Source organism: Nerophis ophidion, linkage group LG14, assembly GCF_033978795.1.
Source record: "Nerophis ophidion isolate RoL-2023_Sa linkage group LG14, RoL_Noph_v1.0, whole genome shotgun sequence".
NCBI classification, from domain to species: domain Eukaryota; kingdom Metazoa; phylum Chordata; class Actinopteri; order Syngnathiformes; family Syngnathidae; genus Nerophis; species Nerophis ophidion.
This window is the reverse complement of record NC_084624.1, coordinates 44,665,410-44,688,940: the sequence shown is the minus strand read 5'-3', so window position 1 is coordinate 44,688,940 and position 23,531 is coordinate 44,665,410. Positions and strand designations below refer to the sequence as shown.

General features: G+C 40.0%; 1 protein-coding gene across 1 annotated transcript in view; it reads left to right on the top strand.

Moving 5' to 3' along the window:
* The window catches only part of LOC133568737 (dynein axonemal heavy chain 8-like), a 149,053-nt gene that overhangs the window by 50,187 nt on the left and 75,335 nt on the right, over nt 1–23,531 (top strand). Inside the window, exons 29-42 of the mRNA XM_061920846.1 lie at nt 977–1,176; nt 4,329–4,482; nt 4,570–4,733; nt 7,952–8,054; nt 10,569–10,673; nt 10,790–10,951; nt 14,333–14,557; nt 14,623–14,795; nt 18,462–18,640; nt 20,440–20,627; nt 20,689–20,775; nt 20,858–20,965; nt 23,099–23,233; nt 23,306–23,467. Of these exons, the coding sequence (XP_061776830.1) occupies nt 977–1,176; nt 4,329–4,482; nt 4,570–4,733; nt 7,952–8,054; nt 10,569–10,673; nt 10,790–10,951; nt 14,333–14,557; nt 14,623–14,795; nt 18,462–18,640; nt 20,440–20,627; nt 20,689–20,775; nt 20,858–20,965; nt 23,099–23,233; nt 23,306–23,467 (2,145 nt within the window). The remainder of the gene's footprint in view (nt 1–976; nt 1,177–4,328; nt 4,483–4,569; nt 4,734–7,951; nt 8,055–10,568; nt 10,674–10,789; nt 10,952–14,332; nt 14,558–14,622; nt 14,796–18,461; nt 18,641–20,439; nt 20,628–20,688; nt 20,776–20,857; nt 20,966–23,098; nt 23,234–23,305; nt 23,468–23,531) is intronic.

The window sequence follows — 23,531 nt, the reverse complement described above, 5'->3', positions numbered from 1 at the left end:
AATTTAGCGAGGATGAAAGATTCATGTTTGAGGATATTGATAGCGACGGACTAGAAAAATAAAGAAAAAAACCCAAAAAAACGCGATTGCATTGATACGGATTCATATGTTTTTAGAGACATTTACTAGGACAAATTCTGGGAAATCCCTTATCTTTCTATTGTGTTGCTAGCCTTTTAGTGAGTTTAACAATACCTGATAGTCGGAGGGGTGTGTCCACGGGTGTGTTGACGCGCAGTGTCTCGGGGAAGTCGACGGCGCAGCTATGGACGGCACAAGCTCAGCTGATATCCGGTAAGAAGCGACTTTTTACCACAATTTTCTCACCGAAACCTGCTGGATGACATTCGGTTGGGATCCATGTCCGCTCTGATCCGTAGTAAAGTTTCCCCTCCGTGAATTTTAAACAAGGAATCACCCTGTGTTTGTTTGGCTAAAGGCTAAAGTTCCCAACCCCATCTTTCTACTTTGACTTCTCCATTATTAATTGAACAAATTGCAAAAGGATTCATCAACACAGATGTCCAAAATACTGTGTAAAATTATGCCGTTAAAGCAGACGACTTTTACCTGTGTGTGTGTGTGTGTGTGTGTGTGCAGCGCTCATATTCCTGACACCCCGTGACGTCAAGCGTATATGTCATCATTACACGACGTTTTCAAGAAAAAACTCCCGGGAAATTTAAAATTGCAAGTTAGTAAACTAAAAGGGCGTATTGGCATGTGTTGCAATGTTAATATTTCATCATTGATATATAAACTATCAGACCGCGTGGCGGGTAGTAGTGGCTTTCTCTAGGCCTTTAATCGCCTACTATTAACAAAAAAGTTTTGTTTTTTTTCCATAATGTTTTACCTCTGGCGACTCTGAGTTTATGTGGGGTGGGCTGCCATAACTAATGAATGTATTGGAAACACTTTTGCTCGGTATAGCATTGGCCTTCTCCAGCCCAAGCTCCTCTGTGCGTTTTCTCAGGACATCTGCATATCGGCGGTGAAAGAGCGGGACATTGAAGCCAAGTTGACCGGCGTGAAGGCGGTGTGGTTTGACCAAAACCTGACCCTGAATGAGTTCAAGGACAGGGGGGAACTCATGCTGCGAGGCGGAGACACGACAGAGATCCTGACCACTCTGGAGGACAGTCTGATGGTGCTGGGATCACTGCTCAGCAACAGGTGGAGTGATGCGTCCTGTGAAATTTAATTTTATGTTAATTTCATAGAAATGTGTGTGTGTGTGTGTCTCTGGAGATGGGGTGGCGGGGGGTTTTGGGACACAAATGTTTTCACAGCAACATACTGATGCAAAATGCTTGATTTAAACTTCAGTGTTTCCCCCAGAAAATGTGTTAGTTAAGGCGGTGTATCTGGCGGACAGACGGGGGAAGGGGGTGGGTGGGTGTAAGGATCGGTGTAACTCGACCTGTCCCCATCATGTCTCCACCTCGTCGCTGCCACCAAATAGCCTGGGGGCGATAGACTACAGACTGTGGTGAAGTAGGCCGGCTTCGTCACATGAAGAAGCCTAACATTTTTGGTTTTGTTTTCCGCTCCATTTACTGATTGCCGTTATACGATATATATCTCGATATTTTTTCCATAAAGTAAAAACAAAACAGTCCGAGGTACGTGAGATACTAAGTATGTCATTATGCTACATGCTGACATATGCTCAACTCATCATGCTTAATTTATTACAGCATTTGGGTAGCCTGTAGTTAATTTTTATTATGTAAATGTTATATTTTTATCAACATGTGATAGCAGGGACCCTGCCATTCAAAACTAGGCTACTACTAATGATTAATGTAACAATAGCTGAAAAATAGTACAATAGCATTAGGAGAGACTATTCATCACTGAACAGCATGGAGTTCATGTAAGCTATATGATGCACTTACATTATTACATCAACTATTAGAGACAGAAACTCTTCATTTGACATAATTTCCTTTTTTGCTGCTTCAACACAGCTCAATCAACACAGAAAAAGGGAAAGTGAAATAACAGACAGACAGAGCTTTGCTGTCCGTAACGCGCACACACACACACACACACACACCCCGCAAAATGAGCTAACTTTACGCTAAAAGCTAATTAGCCTTCACCTCAAGGACTGCGAGCGAGCTGAGCTGCCATTTATGTTTCTAGAACGCCAACGGGCTCATAGTGATGTTACTAGTAGCTGACAGGGAGGTGTTTATTAAAATTTGGGGAGAGTCCGCTGCCTGATGCTTGCCTACTAAACACCTATCGGCTCATCACGACGCTGGAGCACTGACTCCATGCGCTCTGAATACGCACTGCTGATTGGCTGTTACCGCTCTGTGTGTAACCAATCAGATTGTTGTGTGGGTGGGACAATGCTGGGTGCTGCCGAGTACTGACAGAGGCAGAACGAAGCGGAGCAGCTTGTTAAGACTGCTGCGGTAAATCCTGAACTTGACTGATAAATAGTTGGCAGAGCTTTAGTTTAAGATGAATACCAAAGCCTTTTTTTAGAATTATTACAAAATAGTTGGCATACCTATCTTACTGAAGGTGGGTCCGAAGTGGTATTACCTTCATGAGGAATTAGGTTTTTCCTGCGTGACAAGACGCAACTTCAAAAGCCCAAACTGTAATTGTTATGGCGAGGGTGTCGCAGCTTACTGCAGGGCTAGTTCCCCCGGGATGGAAACGGACCACTCCGGACAGGACGTGCAGGTAGGAACATGATTTATTCTCGGAACTCAGAGAAGCACAAAAAACAGAACAAGCCGAAGGAACAACATGGCGATCACACTCGAAGCTAAGGCTACCACTTGGCATAGACTAGAGACAAGCAATTCCCATGCAAACAGGTCGCATGCAGCAAACAAAGAAGCCAGGCCGACTGAACGGCAAAGGCAGGCTTAAATAATGCCTCTGATTAGTGCTCGGGAAACAGGTGAGCGTCCCGAACACTAATCAGAAATAATAAGCAACCATGGTAACTTAAACAAACTCAAGGGTGCACAAAACAGGAATTGAGGGAGTCCAAAACTAACAGAAAATAACAAAACCTGATCCGGGCCACGGATCATACCAGTAAGAGGCTCTTATGTCAAGAGGACCAATCCGCTACCCAAAGAACAAGCAGGATTTCGAAGTGGCTGGTAAACAACAGACCAGGTAACCCTCTTGTGCCAAGACATAGAGGACAGCTTCCTACGACACTATCTGGCTACGTGGGCTTCAGTGCCTTTTCCTAGCGGGACCTGCCTTTTGTTCATTTTTGGTTTAAGCGTTACATACCTTTTTTTACCTGCACGCTGTCTCCCGCTGTGCTCTGCATATTGCGATCACGACAAACCATCCTTGATGCGTTCTCACTTCTACAAAGCAATGAACTACCTGCTGCCACCTACTGATATGGAGTATTACATGGTTACCCTGCCAAGCTCTACACAGCACAGGCGCTAGACAACGGCATGAATTGATTAACGTGGACCCCGACTTAAACAAGTTGAAAAACTTATTCGGGTGTTACCATTTGGTGGTCAATTGTACGGGATATTTACTGTACTGTGCTATCTACTAATTAGTCTCAATCAATAAATCAATCAAACATTATTATGATTATTGATTTGCAAAAGATATTTTTTGGACCAATTAGGTTAAATTGCATAATTTTTCCACGGCATATCAGACAATCTCACTGCACACTAGTTGAAAATCACTGCTATAATCTGTAATTAGCATTCGTTTGTTAGAATAAATATGTATATATTATCACACTAACTTTAGTATGCTTAAAGTCTGTTGCTTTAGCTATTAGCTATTGTGCTGAAGTTAGACTTTTTCTTATCTATGCAAGGACAAAACTTCTCGTCTGAGGAGTGGCCTCAGCCACAGATGTTATCTTTGTTTTAGCCCGCTAACAGCCAAGGTCTTCAAGGACCTCAACGAAGATAAGATGACAACACGCAGACAAAGCGGGGACAAGGCGGAATCACAAGGCCCCCAGCCCATTCCGTCACGTACTGTGTGTCCTGGACCTGCTTTGCATAATATATGTGACCACTCCTTTTAGACGCGGCCTCAGTGATGTTGACGATGGAACTCTGAATAAAAAGAGGGACGCAGGAGCTGAACCTTAGAGCGTAGGGCAAGACTGTGACTAAGTGTGCAGCGCCATGCGTTCTCCTCATGAGCTAAATTGAACTCTGTCTCTGCATGATTCCGTGCTTCTTGTCTGATTAATAGATGTCATCAGTGTTTGAACCTGACACCGTTGCATAGGGATATATAGGAATGTTAAAACATCCAAAACTAACTAGCATAATATGGGACCTTCAACTTCACAGATACTGCACCTATTACAAAGCCGAGATCCAGGACTGGGTCTCCAAGCTGTCCACGTCAACAGACGTCATCGAGCAGTGGGTCATTGTGCAAAACCTGTGGATTTACTTGGAGGCTGTGTTCGTTGGAGGCGACATCGCCAAAGACCTGCCTCAGGTGAAGATCGGCTTCTCGCTTTTTGAATACAGAAAATGATCGTACTGGAATTAATAACCGCGTATTGGACACGTTTCCCCAATACAGGAGGCGGAGCGCTTTCAGCAAATCGACTCTACATGGATCGAGATCATGCAGCGAGCCCGGAATGTTCCCAATGTGGTGGAGTGCTGTGTCGGGGATCCAATGTTGGGAGAAATTCTGCCAGATCTTCAGAAACAACTGGATTTCTGTCAAAAGTCTCTCACAGGGTAAACATTTGCTTTTAAAGTAATCGTCAGGTGACAGGATTTCACAAAGACAACTGCTGCTCAGGAAGATGAGGCTTTAGTTCACTTGCATTGTGGTTAGAGGGGTAGCTACACCGCAAAGAGTGAAATCTAAGTAATGAAATAAGATCATTCTTCTCACTAAGCAGATTTTATGTTAGTGTTTTACTTGTTTTAAGTGTTTTGGTGCTAAATGATGTCAGTAAGATATTACAGCTTGTTGCTGAGATGTGATGACCTATCTTGAGTAAAACATGCTTGAAACTAGAATATGAATTGATGCAAAGCTGTGTCATCAACACTCACAAGTATAAAACTACTTTTTCAAAGTAATAATTTCTTACTTCAAGCATGGAAAAAAAAATGTTTTTGATGCCGATATGAATACTTGCCAACCTTGAGACCTCCGAATTCGGGACATGGGGGGGTTATGGGTTTGCTGGGGGGTGTATTTATTTTAAAGTATTTGTTATGTATACATATACAAACCCCGTTTCCATATAAGTTGGGAAATTGTGTTAGATGTAAATATAACCGGAATACAATGACTTGCAAATCCTTTTCAACCCATATTCAAATGAATGCACTACAAAGACAAGATATTTGATGTTCAAACTCATAAAGTTAATTTTTTTTTGCAAATAATAATTAACTTAGAATTTCATGGCTGCAACACGGGCCAAAGTAGTTGGGAAAGGGCATGTTCACCACTGTTACATCACATTTTCGTTTAACAACACTCAATAAACGTTTGGGAACTGAGGAAACTAATTGTTGAAGCTTTGAAAGTCGAATTCTTTCCCCTTCTTGTTTTATGTAGAGCTTCAGTCTTTCAACAGTCCAGGGTCTCAGTCGTCGTATTTTACACTTCATAATGCACCACACATTTTCGATGGGAGACAGGTCTGGACTGCAGGCTGGCCAGGAAAGTACCCGCACTCTTTTATTACAAAGCCACGCTGTTGAAACACGTGGCTTGGCATTGTCTTGCTGAAATAAACATGGGCGTCCATGATTACGTTGCTTGGATGACAACATATGTTGCTCCAAAGCCTGTATGTACCTTTCAGCATTAATGGTGTCTTCACAGATGTGTAAGTTACCCATGCCTTGGGCACTAATACACCCCCATACATCACAGATGCTGGCTTTTCAACTTTGCGCCTATAACAATCCGGATGGTTATTTTCCTTTTTCTTCCGGAGGACACCACGTCCTCTGTTTCCAAATATAATTTGAAATGTGGACTCGTCAGACCTCAGAACACTTTTCCACTTTGCATCAGTCCATCTTAGATGAGCTTGGGCCCATCGAAGCTGGCGGCGTTTCAGGATATTGTTTATAAATGGGTTTTGCTTTGCATAGTAGAGTTTTAACATGCACTTACAGATGTAGCGACCAACTGTAGTTACTGACAGTGGTTTTATGAAGCGTTACTGAGACCATGTGGTGATATCCTGTACACACTGATGTCGGTTTTCGGTGCAGTACCACCTGAGGGATCAAAGGTCTGTAATATCGCTTGCGTGCAGTGATTTCTCCAGATTCCCGAACCTTTTGATGATTTTATGGACCGTGGATTGTATAATCCCTAAATTCCTTGCAATAGCTCGTTGAGAAATGTTGTTCTAAAACTGTTCGACAATTTGCTTACAAAGTGGTGACCCTCGCCCCATCCTTGTTTGTGAATTACTTAGCATTTCATGGAAGCTGCTTTTATACCCAATCATGGCACCCACCTGTTCCCAATTAGCCTGCACACCCGTGGGATGTTCCAAATAAGTATTTGATGAGCATTCCTCAACTTTATCAGTATTTATTGCATCCTTTCCCAACTTCTTTGTCACATGTTGCTGGCATCAAATTTTTTGCAAAAAAAAAAAATGTTTATCAGTTTGAACAACAAATACGTTGTCTTTGTAGCATATTCAACTGAATATGGGTTGAAAATGATTTCAATCAATCAATCAATCAATGTTTACTTATATAGCCCTAAATCACTAGTGTCTCAAAGGGCTGCACAAACCACCACGACATCCTCGGTAGTCCCACATAAGGGCAAGGAAAACTCACACCCAGTGGGACATCGGTGACAATAATGACCCAGTGGGACAAATCATTGTATTCCATTTATATTTACATCCAACACAATTTCCCAACTCATATGGTAATGGGGTTTGTGTATATATATATATATATATATATATATATATATATATATATATATATATATATATATATATATATATATATATATATATTTATATATATATACATGGATGATTATATCCGTCCTGCCACCGTGTTCAATGGAGAAGTCTGATTTATAAAATTTGCAGGCAGTACACCCTTTCCCCTTCGAGCTGTCCTGGATGAACTGAAATTATTTTTTCCCAATCATTTTCGAACTTGCAACCGTACTTCTTCTTACTCGTCGTCGCCATTTCTCTTCTTTGTTCTTCTGCTTCGTCTCTGGGTTTTTTTGGGACATTACTACTCGCTGTAGTTTTTGAAGCAATGCATGATGGCAATCCGTATGTTAAACACGCTGAGAAATAGCTCCGTGCCTGCCTACTTTGTGGGTTATAGATAAAGCTATGGATAACGGAGACATATATAACGCTGAAGGCATGCCCCCAATATTGTTGTCCGGGTGGAAATTGGGAGAAATTTGGGAGAATGGTTGCCCCAGGAGATTTTCGGGAAGGGCACTGAAATTTGGGAGTCTCCCGGGAAAATAAAGAGGGTTGGCAAGTATATCACTATGTCAAGATAATGGCACTAGCATTTACTTCATTTAAGAATATTTTTCAACATATCGAGCAAAAACGTCTCATTTTTTTTTCGACCAAGAAAAGTGTACTTATTAGTGAAAATACACTTATTTTAAGGTATTTTTGGGTTCATTGAGGTTAGCTAATTTTACTTGTTTTGGAAAGTCTTGACAAGCCAAATTTTCTTGTTCTATTGGCAGATAATTTTGCTTAGTTCAAATAAAACACCCCTCATTTTTGTATTTTTTTTCTTCTTGTTTTTGGACACTGACCTTTTGCAGTGATATAATACGGAAAATAATACCAGGAACTCCAGTGTGGCAGTTTGCAATTTGCTAGTAATGAGCGTTTCTGCCACCTACATGATTGGAGAAGAACAGCAACTCACTGCATGTAATGATTTGAAAAAATATTTTCCCCCAATAGGTACCTCGAGAAAAAACGTCTCCTGTTCCCACGGTTCTTCTTCGTGTCCGATCCTTCCCTCTTGGAAATCCTCGGGCAAGCCAGCGATTCACACACAATTCAGGTGAGCACATTCACTTGCATCAGCAAAGTGGAACAGGGGTTAGTGCATGTGGTTCACAATACGAAGGTCCTGAGTAGTGCTGGGTACAATCCCGGGGTCAGGATCTTTCTGTGTGGAGTTTGCATGTTCTCCCCGTGAATGCGTGGGTTCCCTCCGGGTTCCCCGGCTTCCTCCCACCTCCATAGACATGCACCTGGGTATAGGCTCCTCCCACCTCCGAAGACATGCTCCTGGGGATAGGCCCCTCCCACCTCCAAAGACATGCACCTGGGGATAGGTTGATTGGCAACACTAGTGTGTTAATGTGAGTGTGAATGTTGTTTCTCTATCTGTGTTGGCCCTGTGATGACGTGGCGACTTGTCCAGGGTGTACCCCGCCTTCCGCCCGAATGTAGCTGAGATAGGCTCCACGCCCCCGCGACTCTAAAAGGGACAAACGGTAGAAACTGGATGGACATTTACTCGCGATAAAAATTCTATTTTGTTCTACCCTAAATGACTTGTAAATGTTTTTGTTTCATTAAGGCTTGGACAGTGAAACCAAAATAGCCTTAGTCATGTCTTACACTATCACATCAGGCATTTTGCTTAGTTATTGTCCTATGACATACTATGCCGACAAAATAAACATATCCTTCATTAAACATAACACCAAATAAAATAAAAATGACCAAGGACTCGCGATGTGTGTTTAAATACCTGAGTTTGTCAATCAAACTGGGGGTAGGAGACCTCTGTGAAGTTGACTCTCCATTACGTGGAATGAAAACGGAAATCTTAGGCGTAGGGCTGGCCGATATATCGATACACTCGATATATCGAGGGTTTGTCTCTATGCGATATAGAAAATGACTATATAGTGATATTTCAGTATACGTTCTCATGCAGATGCTTTTAGCTGCTGGCATTAAACTATAGGCTCTTCCTACTCTTTCTACTCTCTCCTTCTCACAGACAAGCAAGCACACCTTCTTACATACGTCACATACTGTAAGCGTCAAACGCCCTCGCATGAGAGGTAGCAGCATGGGTTACATTAGCTATGATGCTAGCGGAGCCGTGCGAGTGGTAACACGAGAGAACGAAGGTGCGAGTCTGGTTACAAATGAAGGAAGAATTCATTCCCAAGAAAAGCAGCAGGGGGTCCATCGTCTGGCGGTGGTTTGGCTTCAAGTGGGAATATGTCGAACAGACAACCATAGTTTGTCAAGTATGCGGCATAGCTCGGTTGGTAGAGCGGCCGTGCCAGCAACTTGAGGGTTGCAGGTTCGATTCCCGCTTCCGCCATCCTAGTCACTGCCGTTGTGTCCTTGGGCAAGACACTTAACCCACCTGCTCCCAGTGCCACCCACACTGGTTTAAATGTAACTTAGATATTGGGTTTCACTATGTAAAGCGCTTTGAGTTACTAGAGAAAAGCGCTATATAAATATAATTCACTTCACTACAAAAGCGTTGCTACAAAAAGTAGCATTACTGCTAATGGATGGATGTAGCATCATTTGAAAAGTCACCTGCTAGAGAATGAAGAGTGATTACTCCGCATTTCAACATCTCCATTTGGTGCCACACCATCAAAATGCTGAGGCAACCATTTCCACATCAACACCGTATGAAAAAAATAGTCAACAACAAAAGGAGATAATTAATGTCCGCAGGAACTTACCACATAGCGAAGGACGAACACTATTTGATTTCCTATCATGCAGCTCATTTTTATTTGAGACTTATTGAAATATCTTGTGTGACATCATGCACAAAAGTGTACTTAATTTGTTTTAAACTATTGTAGTGCTGTTCTGTACAAAAAGTGCACTTTAATTTAGTGTTGTTTTGATAAGTCATCTTAGTGACATCATGCACAAAAGTGCACTTATAGCTTGTTTTAAAATGTCTCTGACAATGTTGCACTTTCTGTTTTGAAATGACATGAATGTTTGTGCCACTGCTTAATAACTGTTTGATAAATACACTTTTGGTCAATAGACTTAGTTGTGATTTCCCTCTCTGCATGAAAGTTTAAAAGTAGCATATATTAATGCAGTTTGAAGAAGAATGTTTTAATGTTGACACATAGAATCATCTTACTGCTGTGATTATATGTATCAAGTGTTCATTCAAGGCTAAGGCAAAATATGGAGATATATATGGTGTATCGTGACATGGCCTAAAAATATTGAGATATTAAAAAAATGCCATATTGCCCAGCCCTAACTAGGACTGAACAAATTGCAATGTGTGTTTAAATAATTGAGTTTATCAATCAAACCGGGGGTAGGAGACCTGTGTGAAGTTGACTCTCCATTACGTGTAATTGAAACGGGAATCTTAGGTGGTAATTTCATCAAGCTAGTATATGGAAACGGAGGCAAACTTTTACCGGAAAAAAAAAAACAATCCAATGAAATGTGAATATACAAAAACAGATGTACTTTTGTATTTTGTACATGCTTGAATTTTAAACAAATGTTCGTGAAACACATTTTTTGTTTATTTTGTTGCCCCCCCCCCCAGACACATCTTCTGGGAGTGTTCGACAACGTGAACGAGGTGGAGTTCGACATCAAAGAGTACGACAAGATTATTGCTGTTATTTCCCAGGAGGGAGAGAAACTGATGGTGCGTCATGGAGTTGATAACAAATGGTTGTCAAAGGAGTTGTTTTTTCCAGATGATATTAATGTAAGGAATTAACATGTGGCATTGGACACTGAAGTGTGTGTTTGTGCTTCCAGCTAGACAAACCGGTCATGGCTCAGGGCGCAGTGGAGCTCTGGCTTGGGAAGTTGCTGGTGGAGCAGCAGTCTTCTCTCCACACTGTCATTAAAGCTGCTGACGACGTGATCAATGATGAGGAGTTTGAGCTTATACCTTTTCTCGACAAGTTTCAAGCCCAGGTACAATAGTTTGGCCCTAATGTTGTGGCCTTTTAGCTCATGCAGTATGTTTACCTTTTATTCTATTTTATTTATTCATGCAAATCATATACGTAGTTGATGTAGATGCCCATATCGGCTGTTCAGATTTACTTTAAAAAAGAGAAGTGTGGGATACTTCTCTTGTTGCCTTATTTGTATTTGACTTTGTTAAATGTATTTATATTATCATTCGGTGCAGCCGGGCCGGATCAGGAGGGGATAGAAAGAGAAAAAAAAAAAGGAAGACAGAGGGGGGAATTGTGGGGACAAGATAGGGATATGACAGAGAGACAATAACAACAGCAGCAAACACAACAACAACAATAGAACATCAGCAAATAGGATATGTACAAATACGATGATAAATGTGATAGCAAAGAAGCTGTAGGAGCCTAAATGCTATTTAAGATACCGTACTTTTCGGACTATAATTTGCAGTTTTTTTCATTGTTTGGCTGGGGGTGTGACTTATGTGGGAAATTATTAACACATTACTGTAAAATATTAAATAGTATTTATCTCATTCGCGGAAGAGACGAAGAAAATGTCAGCAATCGTCACACACACATCAACCAATAAGAATTTGGCGGGGGAGGGTCATGGCAGAAGTGCATTGTGGGTCATGGAATGTTAACTGCTATATGCTACTGCCGTAGCTATTAAGATGGATCATTTCATCGTTGGCGGTAACTTATAAAAACTGAGAAGGGCTAAACAAAAATGGCAGCGAAAAGGAAATCATGTACTGCAGATTACAAGCTGGACGTAGTGAAATATGCTGCAGAAAACGACAAGAGGAAGCGGCGCATACCTTTGGAGTTGGCAGAGTTGTTTAGAAGCGACATCGACGAAGAAGATTTCATGGGATTTATGGATTAGTAGTGACAGATTGTTTGGTAAAGGTATAGCATGTTCTATATGTTATAGTTATTTGAATGACTCTTACCATATGTTAGGTTAACATAGCAGGCACCTTCTCAGTTGGTTATTTATGCCTCATATAACGTACACTTATTCAGCCTGTTGTTCACTATTCTTTATTTATATTAAATTGCCTTTCAAATGTCTATTCTTGGTGTTGGATTTTATCAAATAAATTTCCCCCAAAAATGCGACGTATATATGTTTTTTTCTTTCTTTATTATGCATTTTCGGCTGGTGCGACGTATACTCCGGAGCGATTTATAATCCGAAAAATACGGTGATTTACATTTTATGGAGGGTGCTTTATGTTTATTCAGCCAAAATGGGATTGTTTACTTTATATATTGCATGCTAAGAATAATTACAAGATTCATTTTATTAGTAATTATTACATTTGTCTGAATAATTTCATGACGTGCCTGTTTTAATTGCATATATGGCGGAAGGCTCTGTGTGGTAAGATGGTTTTGGACGCAAGGTGTTATGGGTAATGGTAACGAATCGAGCCACACGGTTTTTCGACCTCACTCTTGTTTTTTCTTACTCTTACTTTTTCCAACTTTTCGTTACTGTAACAAACTAGCTTTATTTTGCCATTAATTTATTCCCACATCGTTATTGTTTTATGTTTTTGTAGTTTATAAGTAAACTATACAAAACGAAGAGGAATGTCTGGAGTTTTGTTTTTTTGTTGCCGCAGCAAGGGAGCAGGAGAAAAAAGAGGAGCGTCAAGCTAAGGCTTCATTAGGAATCTACAGAAGCAGTTAGTGAAATAAATAATAATACAGAAATGACAATGAGCTTTATTACACTACAAATGGAGCAACACAAAAACCAATAGAACTATCACTATTGATAATTAAAAATACCAATAATTTACCTCTATTATCAACAATACAGTTGTTCAAATGCAACAATACATATACGTAGTGATAACTACAGATACAAAAGAATGCAGAAAATGGAGGGGAAAAATAAGCAACCTATATTAACCTTGTAGATTGTTATAGTAACAATAGGTTAAGCTTCGTCTGTGTGCCATGTGTAACCCAGTTTCCCCTAGAGCAGGGGTCAGGAACCTTTTTGGCTGAGAGACCCATGAAAGCCAAATATTTTAAAATGTATTTCCGTGAAAGCCATGTAATATTTTATAACACCGAATACATCTACATGCGTGCATTTTTAAGTAAAACCAACATCTTTAGAGTACAATGAGTATCTTATATTTTTAATAACATTGTTATGCTGAAGCTAACCAATAATGAATAAAGTACTTTTTACCATTAATGCAACTTCTTGAACAGGTGCGGTAGAAAAGGGATGGATGGATTAGAATGCATGGGAATGTTTTATATATTGAACATTATTTTCAACACAGTGATTACCAGTGAAACTATTCTCTTCTTATCGGTTAAGCAATGTCAGCTAAGATTTATCTGAGAGCCAGATGCAGTCATTAAAAGAGCCACATGTGGCTCGAGAGCCATAGGTTCCCTACCCCTGCCCTAGAGCAACAACGTTAATATGTTTTATGAAACGTGATTATGTGCATGAGTTTGTGTGTGTATGTACTTGTATATGTATGTTTGTACAGTGAATGTATTTGTACATGTATGTTTGTACAGTGAATGTATGTGTACATGTAGGTGTATATGTATGTTTTTACAGTATCTGTATGTGTTTGTACAGTGAATGTATGTGTACATGTACAGTATGTGTATATGTATGTTTGTACAGTGAATGTATATGTACATGTAAGTGTATATGTTTGCTTGTACAGTGAATGTATATGTACATGTATGTGTATATGTATGTTTGTACAGTGAATGTATACGTGCGTGTATGTGTACATGTATGTTTGTAGTTTGTGAAGTGAATTATATTTATATAGCGCTTTTTCTCTAGTGACTCAAAGCGCTTTACATAGTGAAACCCAATATCTAATTTTTACATTCAAACCACTGTGGGTGGCACTGGGAGCAGGTGGCTAAAGTGTCTTGCCCAAGGACACAACGGCAGTGACTAGGATGGCGGAAGCGGGGATCGAACCTGCAACCCTCGAGTTGCTGGCACGGCCGCTCTACCGCCCCAGTGAATGTATATGTACATGTATGCGTAAATGTATGTTTGTATAGTATATGTATGTTTGTACAGTGAATGTATATGTACATGTATGTGTATATGTATGTTTGTACAGTGAATGTATATGTACATGTATGTGTATATGTATGTTTGTACAGTACATGTATATGTATATGTATGTTTGTACAGTGAATGTATATGTATGTGTATGTTTGTAAAGGGAATGTATATGTACATGTATGTGTATGTTTGTACAGGGAATGTGTATGTCATGTATGTGTATATGTATTTTTGTACAGAAAATTTATATGTTTACCTTTTTATTGACGCGACCCCGCCTACTTCCTGCCTTAGGTGGGCCTGCTGGGAATTCAAATGCTCTGGACAAGGGATTCAGAGGAGGCCCTGGAGAATGCTGAATTCAGCAAGGAGGCCATGCTGTTCACCAAGAAGAAGATGCTGAATCTCCTGAGGACTCTCATCAAGCAAACCACCTACGATTTGACCAAGTTTGACAGGGTCAAGTACGAGACCCTGGTCACCATCCACGTGCACCAGAGCGACATCTTTGAGGAACTGGTAGGGCTCATTCCTTCTGCTTTTTTAACATCACACTGATGGTGGCGTTCTGCTTTTCTCCTCAGGTGGCAAAGTCGGTGAAATCCACCAGCGACTTTGAATGGTTAAAGCAGAGCAGGTTTTACTACAACGATGGTATAGACAAAATCATTGTGTCCATCACCAACGTTGACTTCGTTTATCAGAACGAGTTCCTGGGCTGTACTGACCGCTTGGTCATCACCCCACTCACTGACAGGCAAGGCACTCACTGACCACAACAGTAGGGACACCTGCAAAGCTTTAAAAATAGGGACGGCCATTGTTTCTATTTTAATCTCTACCGTAGGGCTGGGCGTTATGGTATTTTTTAAATATCTCAATATTTTTAGGCCTTGTCGCAATACACGATATCAATCAATCAATCAATGTTTATTTATATAGCCCTAAATCACCAGTGTCTCAAAGGGCTGCACAAACCACAACAATGTATATCTCCATATCTTGCCTTAGCCTTGAATGAACACTTGATTCATATAATCACAGCAATATGATGATTCTATGTGTCTACATTAAAACATTCTTCTTCATACTGCATTAATATATGCTACTTTTAAACTTTCATGCAGAGAGGGAAATCACAACTAAAAGTGTATTTATTAAACAGTTATTAAGCAGTGGCACAAACATTCATGTCATTTCCAAAACAGAAAGTGCAAGATTGTCAGAGACATTTTAAAACAAGCTATGATTGCACTTTTGTGCATGATGTCACTAAGATGATTTATCAAAACAACACTAAATTAAAGTGCACTTTTTGTACAGAACGCCACTACAATATCTTAAATTAAACAAAGTGAACTTTTGTGCATGATGTCACACAAAATATTTCAATAACTGTCAAATAAAGATGAGCTGCATAATAGGAAATCAAATAGTGTATGTCCTTCGCTATGTGGTAGGTTACTACGGACGTGATTAAATACTGTTGTTGATTAATTTTTTGATACGGTGTTTATCTGGAAATGTTTGCCTCGGTATTATGATGGCGTGGCACCGAATGGAGAGGTTGACATGCGGAGTAAGCACTCTTCATTCTCTTGCAGGTGACTTTTCAAATGATGCTACATATTAGCAGTACTGCTTCTTTTTGGCGCAACGGTTTTGCCGCACACTTGACATATTACGGTTGTCTGTTCAACATATTCCCACTTCAAGCCAAACCGTCGCGAGACGATGGGCCCCCTGCTGTTTTTCTTGGGAATCAATTCTTCCTTCATTTGTTACCAGAGTCGCACCTTCTTTCTCTCGTTTTACTACGCGCACGGCTCCGCTAGCGTCACAGCTCCGCTAGCGTCACAGCTAACGTTACCACTGCCGCTACCTCTCTGCTCCGCGAGGGCGTATACATATGTGACATACGACGTGACAGTATGTGACGTATGTAAGAAGGTGCGCTTGCTGTCTGTGAGAAGGAGAGACAAGAAAGAGTGAGAAGAGCCTGTTGTGTAATGCCCGCAGCTAAAAGCAACTGCGTGAGAGCGTATACTCCAATATCACAATATAGTCATTTTCTATATCGCACAGAGACAAACCCGCAATATCTCGAGTATATCGATATAGATTAGATTAGATAGTACTTTATTTATTCCGTCAGGAGAGTTCCTTCAGGAAAATTACAATTTTCAGCACAATCCCATTCAAGATCAGACAAACATTACAGGGAGACAGAACAGGATCGCTGACGGGTCTGCCGGCTTCCAGCGCCCCTTACAAAAAAGATGACATACAGGTAAACAAGGGGCGGGGAGAAAAAAAATAGAAGATTAAAATAAAATTAAAAAATCGGTCTTAGCCTAGGCCCTGGAGTGGGGGTGCAGACTGAGGCCGAGGGAAAAAAAAAAATATATATATATATAGTATATTGCCCAACCTTAGTCCTAGTTCAATTTTTTTTTTAATTTTGTGTTTGTTTAATCAAGGATATGTTTATTTTGTCGGCATAATATGTTGTAGGACAATAATTAGGCAAAATGCCTCATATGATAGTCAAACTCGCGATATATGGAGTATATCGATATATCGCCCAGCCCTAATCTATCGGTACTTTGTGTATTTAGAAAATAAAATACAATAGCATAGGCTTTTATTGTCCTTGCAAAATATGCACATGCAAACAAGACATTTACGTTACAGTTGAAAATGTAACCTTCGTGCAAACCTGAGGAACCATTTCCTCCTGACTATCTGTACTTAAAGGGAAACCACAAGTTTGCCGATCTCTCACAATCAATATGAAAGACATGACGATTGATGTATGTATATTTACTAGGGGTATGGGAAAAAATCGATTCGAATACGAATCAAATCGTTTATGTTGTGCGATTCGGAATCGATTCTAATTTTTTAAAAATTGATCTTTTTTTTTTTTTAATTAAAAAAAAATATATATATTACACAGGGGGTGTATATTATTTTTTTAATCAATCCAACAAACCACTAAACAGCAATACCATAAAAATGCAATCCAATACCAAAACCAAACCATTACCATGAATTGATTAAAGTGGACCCCGACTTAAACAAGTTGAAAAACTTATTCGGGTGTTACCATTTAGTGGTCAATTGTACGGAATATGTACTGTACTGTGCAAACTACTAATAAAAGTATCAATCAATCAATCAATCAACCTGACCCAGCAACACTCAGAACTGCAATAAACGGAGCAATTGAGAGGAGACACAAACACCACACAGAACAAACCAAAAGTAGTGAAACAAAAATGAATATTATCAACAACAGTATCAATATTAGTTATAATTTCAGCATAGCAGTGATTAAAAATCCCTCATTGACATTATCATTAGACATTTATAAAAATAAAAAAAAAGAACAATAGTGTCACAGTGGCTTACACTTGCATGGCATCTCATAAGCTTGACAACACACTGTGTCCAATGTTTAAACCAAGATATAATAAGTCATATTTTTGGTTCGTTTAATAGTTAAAACAAATTTACATTATTGCAATCAGTTGATAAAACATTGTCCTTTACAATTATAAAAGCTTTTTACAGAAATCTACTACTCTGCTAGCATGTCAGCAGACTGGGGTAGATCCTGCTGAAATCCTATGTATTGAATGAATACAGAATCCTTTTAAATCGGGAAAAAAAAATCGTTTTTGAATCGAATCGAAAAAATTGATATATTATTGAATCGTGACCCCAAGAATCGGTATTGAATCGACTCGTGGGACACCCAAAGATTCAAAGCCCTAATATGTTCTGTTTTACTCTGTGTTGTTATGCTCATGCCAAGATTAGATGATTATACTCTTTTGTGTTACCTCATGGTGTATAGCGGAGTGAGAGGAGCTCCTCGTGCTCTTTGTGCGAGCTTGACACATTGTTTAAATAAGTGCTTCCACCCCGCGGTGACATCACATCGTAGCCTGACTGCAAAACCCAGCAAACAGAGGGATTCAAAACTGCGTGCATGCCCCCGTCCAATTTCATGAACCTTGTGATTTGATGCTTTGACATGAATTGATTAACGTGGAAACCGACTTGAACAAGTTGTAAAACTTATTGGGGTGTTACCATTTAGTGGTCAATTGCACGGAATAAGTACTGTACTGTGCAATCTACTAATAAAAGTTTCAATCAATCAGATTTCAAAAACATTTTTTAACCCAAGTATCAAATAATGTTATAACATTTATAAGTCGGAAAAGACTACATTTATCCTAGGTCCCCTTTAAGGTAAATGAGCATATTCGGTTAAAATGATTTGTATGATGAATATTCGTTTCTAAATTTTAATGCAATATGTTTTTATGATTTATTGCCTGCGTTGTTGACAGTCTCAGTCTTTACACACATTATTTTTGCTAAGTATTATTGTGCTATACACCATGCACAGGTGCTACATCACACTGTCCCAGGCCCTGGGCATGAGCATGGGAGGAGCCCCCGCCGGGCCAGCCGGTACTGGAAAGACCGAAACCACGAAAGACATGGGTCGCTGCCTGGGGAAGTACGTGGTGGTCTTCAACTGCTCTGACCAAATGGACTTCAGGGGACTTGGCAGGATTTACAAAGGTGTTTAAAGTATTGCGTTGATTTCTGTGGCACATTGTTGTTCGGGCGTGTCCCAATAATTTCCCTACAGATACGATTCGGATGTTGGAGCCTTTACTGTTGGCCAATATTGTTATAAATCTGATACAATATCAACCGAAATTTCGTATAGTGGAATGTGAGAAAATATTTGATCAAGTAAATTAGCCAGAAAACAATTGTAGGTATGAAAAGTACTAATATATTTATTATTAACCGTCTGGAATGGACGTATGCAGTCTTTAAATGGAAGTGGGGTGGTATTTTGATTTTTAGTGACATTTTTTTTTGACGTTAAGTTCATGACGCAGTATGTTGAATGATGTGGACGTGTTTGTTAAGGAATACCTTCTAAAGTTATTCTGTAGTGGAGACTTTGTATGTGTAAGTAATATTTGAACTGTGATTATTTGATACTTTATATATATTTCCAAACGTTCTGTTTTAGACTGCAATATTGATCAATTAAGGCAACTTATTACGCATGTCTGGCTTGTGTGTTATTGTGTGCTTAGCTGTGTTACTGTTAGCTCCTACAGACCTCGTTTCCATATGAGTTGGGAAATTGTGTTAGATGTAAATATAAACGGAATACAATGATTTGCAAATCATTTTCAACCCATATTCAGTTGAATATGCTACAAAGACAACATATTTGATGTTCAAACTCATAAACTTTATTTTTTTTGTAAATCATTAACTTTAGAATTTGGTGCTAGCAACACGTGATAAAGAAGTTGAGAAAGGTGGTAATAAATACTGATAAAGTTGAGCAATGCTCATCAAACACTTATTTGAAAACATCCCACAGGTGTGCAAGCTAATTGGGAACAGGTGGGTGCCATGATTGGGTATAAAAACAGCTTCCCAAAAAAATGCTCAGTCTTTCCCAAGAAAGGATAGGGCGAGGTACACCCCTTTGTCCACAACTGCGTGAGCAAATAGTCAAACAGTTTAAGAACAACGTTTCTCAAAGTGCAATTGCAAGAAATTTAAGGATTTCAACATCTACGCTCCATAATATCATCAAAAGGTTCGGAGAATTTGAAGAAATCACTCCACGTAAGCGGCATGGCCGGAAACCAACAATGAATGACCGTGACCTTCGATCCCTCAGACGGCACTGTATCAAAAACTGACATTAATATCTAAAGGATATCACCACATGGGCTTAGGAACACTTCAGAAAACCACTCTCACTAAATACAGTTTGTCGCTACATCTGTAAGTGCAAGTTAAAGCTCTATTATGCAAAGCGAATGCCATTAATCAACAACATCCAGAAAGATGTTAGCTGGTTGTTTTGCTTTGCAGAAGTAGACACGTCCCAGGGCTGCTTGAAAAGCCTGTAGTGTAATGCCCGCAGCTAAAAGCAACTGCGTGAGAACGTATACTCCAATATCACAATATATATAGCTCGGTTGGTAGAGTGGCCGTGCCAGCAACTTGAGGGTTGCAGGTTCGATTCCCGCTTGTGCCATCCTAGTTACTGCCGTTGTGTCCTTGGGCAAGACACCTTACCCACCTGCTCCCAGTGCCACCCACACTGGCTTAAATGTAATTTAGATATTGGGTGTCACTATGTAAAGCGCTTTGAGTCACTTGAGAAAAGCGCTATATAAATATAATTCACTTCACATGTCGCAGGGCTGCTTGTATCGTAGCTTATATCGGAGATTTTGAATGCAAGCTGATATTATCTGATACTTGTTTTTTTCCGGTTATCGCTCTGGACATTCAAAATTTTGTGTTGCGGACTGTGTGTGTTTTTCTTCACTCAGGTCTCGCACAGTCTGGCTCGTGGGGCTGCTTTGACGAATTCAACAGGATCGACCTACCAGTGTTATCTGTGGCCGCTCAGCAAATTTATATTGTGCTGGTAGCTCGAAAGACGCACAAATCTACGTTTATATTCACGGACGGTGACGTTGTGGACCTGAATCCAGAGTTTGGCCTTTTCATCACCATGGTAAGACGTGCGATAAGTGGAAATAAACATGTCAAAGCCTGCGTGTCATTCCTTTGCCTAGAACCCTGGTTATGCCGGTCGTCAGGAACTTCCCGAGAACTTAAAAGTGCAGTTCAGGACGGTGTCCATGATGGTGCCAGACAGACAGGTAATTTGTAGCAAATTAATAAAGAAATGCAGCCTCCTATTTTCCCCAATTGTAATGATTACTTTTTTTCTGTTGCTGTCAGATCATCATGAGGGTCAAGCTGGCCAGTTGTGGTTTTAACGAGAATGTTCTCTTGGCCCAGAAGTTTTACGTGCTTTATAAACTATGTGAAGAGCAGCTCACAAAACAGGTAAAAACCGAAATTTGTGAGGTTTCATTAGCTGTTTTTTTACGGGCAGTGTGGACCGGAATTCAATAATCTGTCCCAGGTTTAGATGTTTGTGGGTATTGTTGTCTATGTCAGTGTTTTTCAACCAGACAGTCTGTTGTGCCGTCTGAGATTGTGTAGTTTCACCTAATTCAGTTAAAAATATTTTATGCAAACCAGTAATTATAATCCACAAATATTGTGCCGTTGTTGAGTGTCGGTGCTGTCTAGAGCTCGGTAGACTAACCGTGTAATACTTTTCATTATCAGTAGGTGGCAGCAGGTGGCTAATTGCTTTGTAGATGTCGGGAACATGGTTTGTTGTCTTGATCACAATATGCAGACAATAGCGGGAGGCAGTGTGCAGGTAAAAAGGTATCTAATGATTAATCCAAAAGGACAATGCCACGAAGAAAAGGCATTTAAGCTTAGAGAAGGCTATGCAAAACAAAACTAGAACTGAACTGGCTGCAAAGTATATAAAAACAGAATGCTGGACGACAACAAAAACTTACAGCACATGGAGCTGAGACGGCGTCCACAAAGTACATTCATTCATACATGACATGACAATTAGGGCTGGGCGATATACTTGATATATCGTGGGTTTGTCTCTGTGCGATATAGAAAATGACTAAATTGTGATATTTGAGTATATGTTCTTACGCAGTTGCTTTTAGCTACAGGCATTACACTACAGGCTCTTCCCATTCCTTTGTTGTCTCTCCTTCTCACAGAGACGTAAACCAAGCGCACCTTCTTACACACGTCACATACTGTCACGTGTGCAACATCACACGCTCCCGCGGAGCAGACAGGTAGCGACATGGTAACATTAGCTGTGATGCTAACGGTGAAATGCGGGTGGTAATACAAGAGAAAGAAGGTGCGAATCTAGTAACAAATGGAGGATGAACGAATTCCCAAGAAAAACAGCACGGGATCCATAGTCCAGCGGTGGTTTAGCTTCAAGCGGGAATATGTTCAACATTTAAGTGGCAAAAGCGTTGCTACAAAAAGTAGCAGCGCTGCTAATGTAGCATTATTTGAAAAGTCACCCGCTAGAATGAAGAGTGCTTGAAGCTCCGCATGTCAACATCTCCGTTCGGTGCCACACCAACAAAATGCCAAAGCAACTATTTCCAGATCAACACCATATGAAAAAAATAGTCAACAACAGAAGGAGATAACTACCACATAGCGAAGGACATACACTATTTGATTTCCTATTATGGCGCTTATTTTTATTTGACAGTTATTGTAATATCTTGTGTGACATCATGCATAAAAGTGCACTTTATTTGTTTTAAACTATTGTAGTGGCGTTCTGTACAAAAAGTGCACTTTAATTTAGTGTTGTTTTAATATGTCATCTTAGTGACATCATGCACAAAAGTGTACTCATAACTTGTTTTAAAATGTCTCTGACAATCTTGCACTTTCTCTTTTGGAAATGACATGAATGTTTGTGCCGCTGCTTAATAACTGTTTAATAAATACACTTTTGGTCAATTGACTTAGTTGTGATTTCCCTCTCTGCATACAGTATGAAGAAGAATGTTTTAATGTAGACACATAGAATCATCATACTGCTGTGATTATATATATCAAGTGTTCATTCAAGGCTAAGGCAAAATATGGAGATATATATGGTGTATCGTCACATGGCCTAAAAATATGGAGATATTATTAAAAGGCCATATCGCCCAGCCCTAATGACAATCAACAAAGGATAGTAACAACTTAAATAGTCTTGATTTCTAAAACGAAGCAGGTGTGAGGAATAGCTCTTAAAGGAAACCACCAAAATAGGAGACAAAATACAAAAACTAAAACACTACACACAGGAAAACAGCAAAAAAGTCCAAATAAGTCAGGGTGTGATGTGACAGGTGGTGACAGTACACCTACTTTGAGACAAGAGCTACAGTGATGCATGCTTGGTTATGGTCTAAATTCATATCCAACAATTGCAAAGAAGAACTTTTTACTGTCAATATCAGTTACTGAGTTTCATTTTTTTTATGTTTTCTGCTGGTGGTGTGCCTCCGGATTTTTTCAATGAAATAAATGTGGCTCAAAAATGTTGAAAAACACTGGTCTGCGGTTCTCCAGGTACACTATGACTTTGGACTGAGGAACATCCTGTCCGTCTTGAGGACTCTTGGAGCCAGCAAGAGGGCACGACCCGATGACTCGGAGTCCAGCACTGTCATGAGAGTGCTCCGTGACATGAATCTGTCCAAGCTGGTACAACACAAGTCTCAGTTTTGTCGTTTTTGGATGTGAGAGCAGGCGCTCTAAATGGGAATTCTGTTCCAGGTGGATGAGGACGAGCCTCTCTTCCTCAGTCTCATCAATGACCTGTTCCCTGGCATCAAGCTGGATAACAGTACCTATAATGAACTGCAAGCTGCTGTCAAGAATCAAGTAGAGCTCGCTGCTTTGGTTAACCACCCCAACTGGAACTTGAAACTAGTTCAGGTATTATCAAACCTAGACTTAGCTAACTACCTCTCAGCAGCTGACTTTGACTTGTGGTCCCACT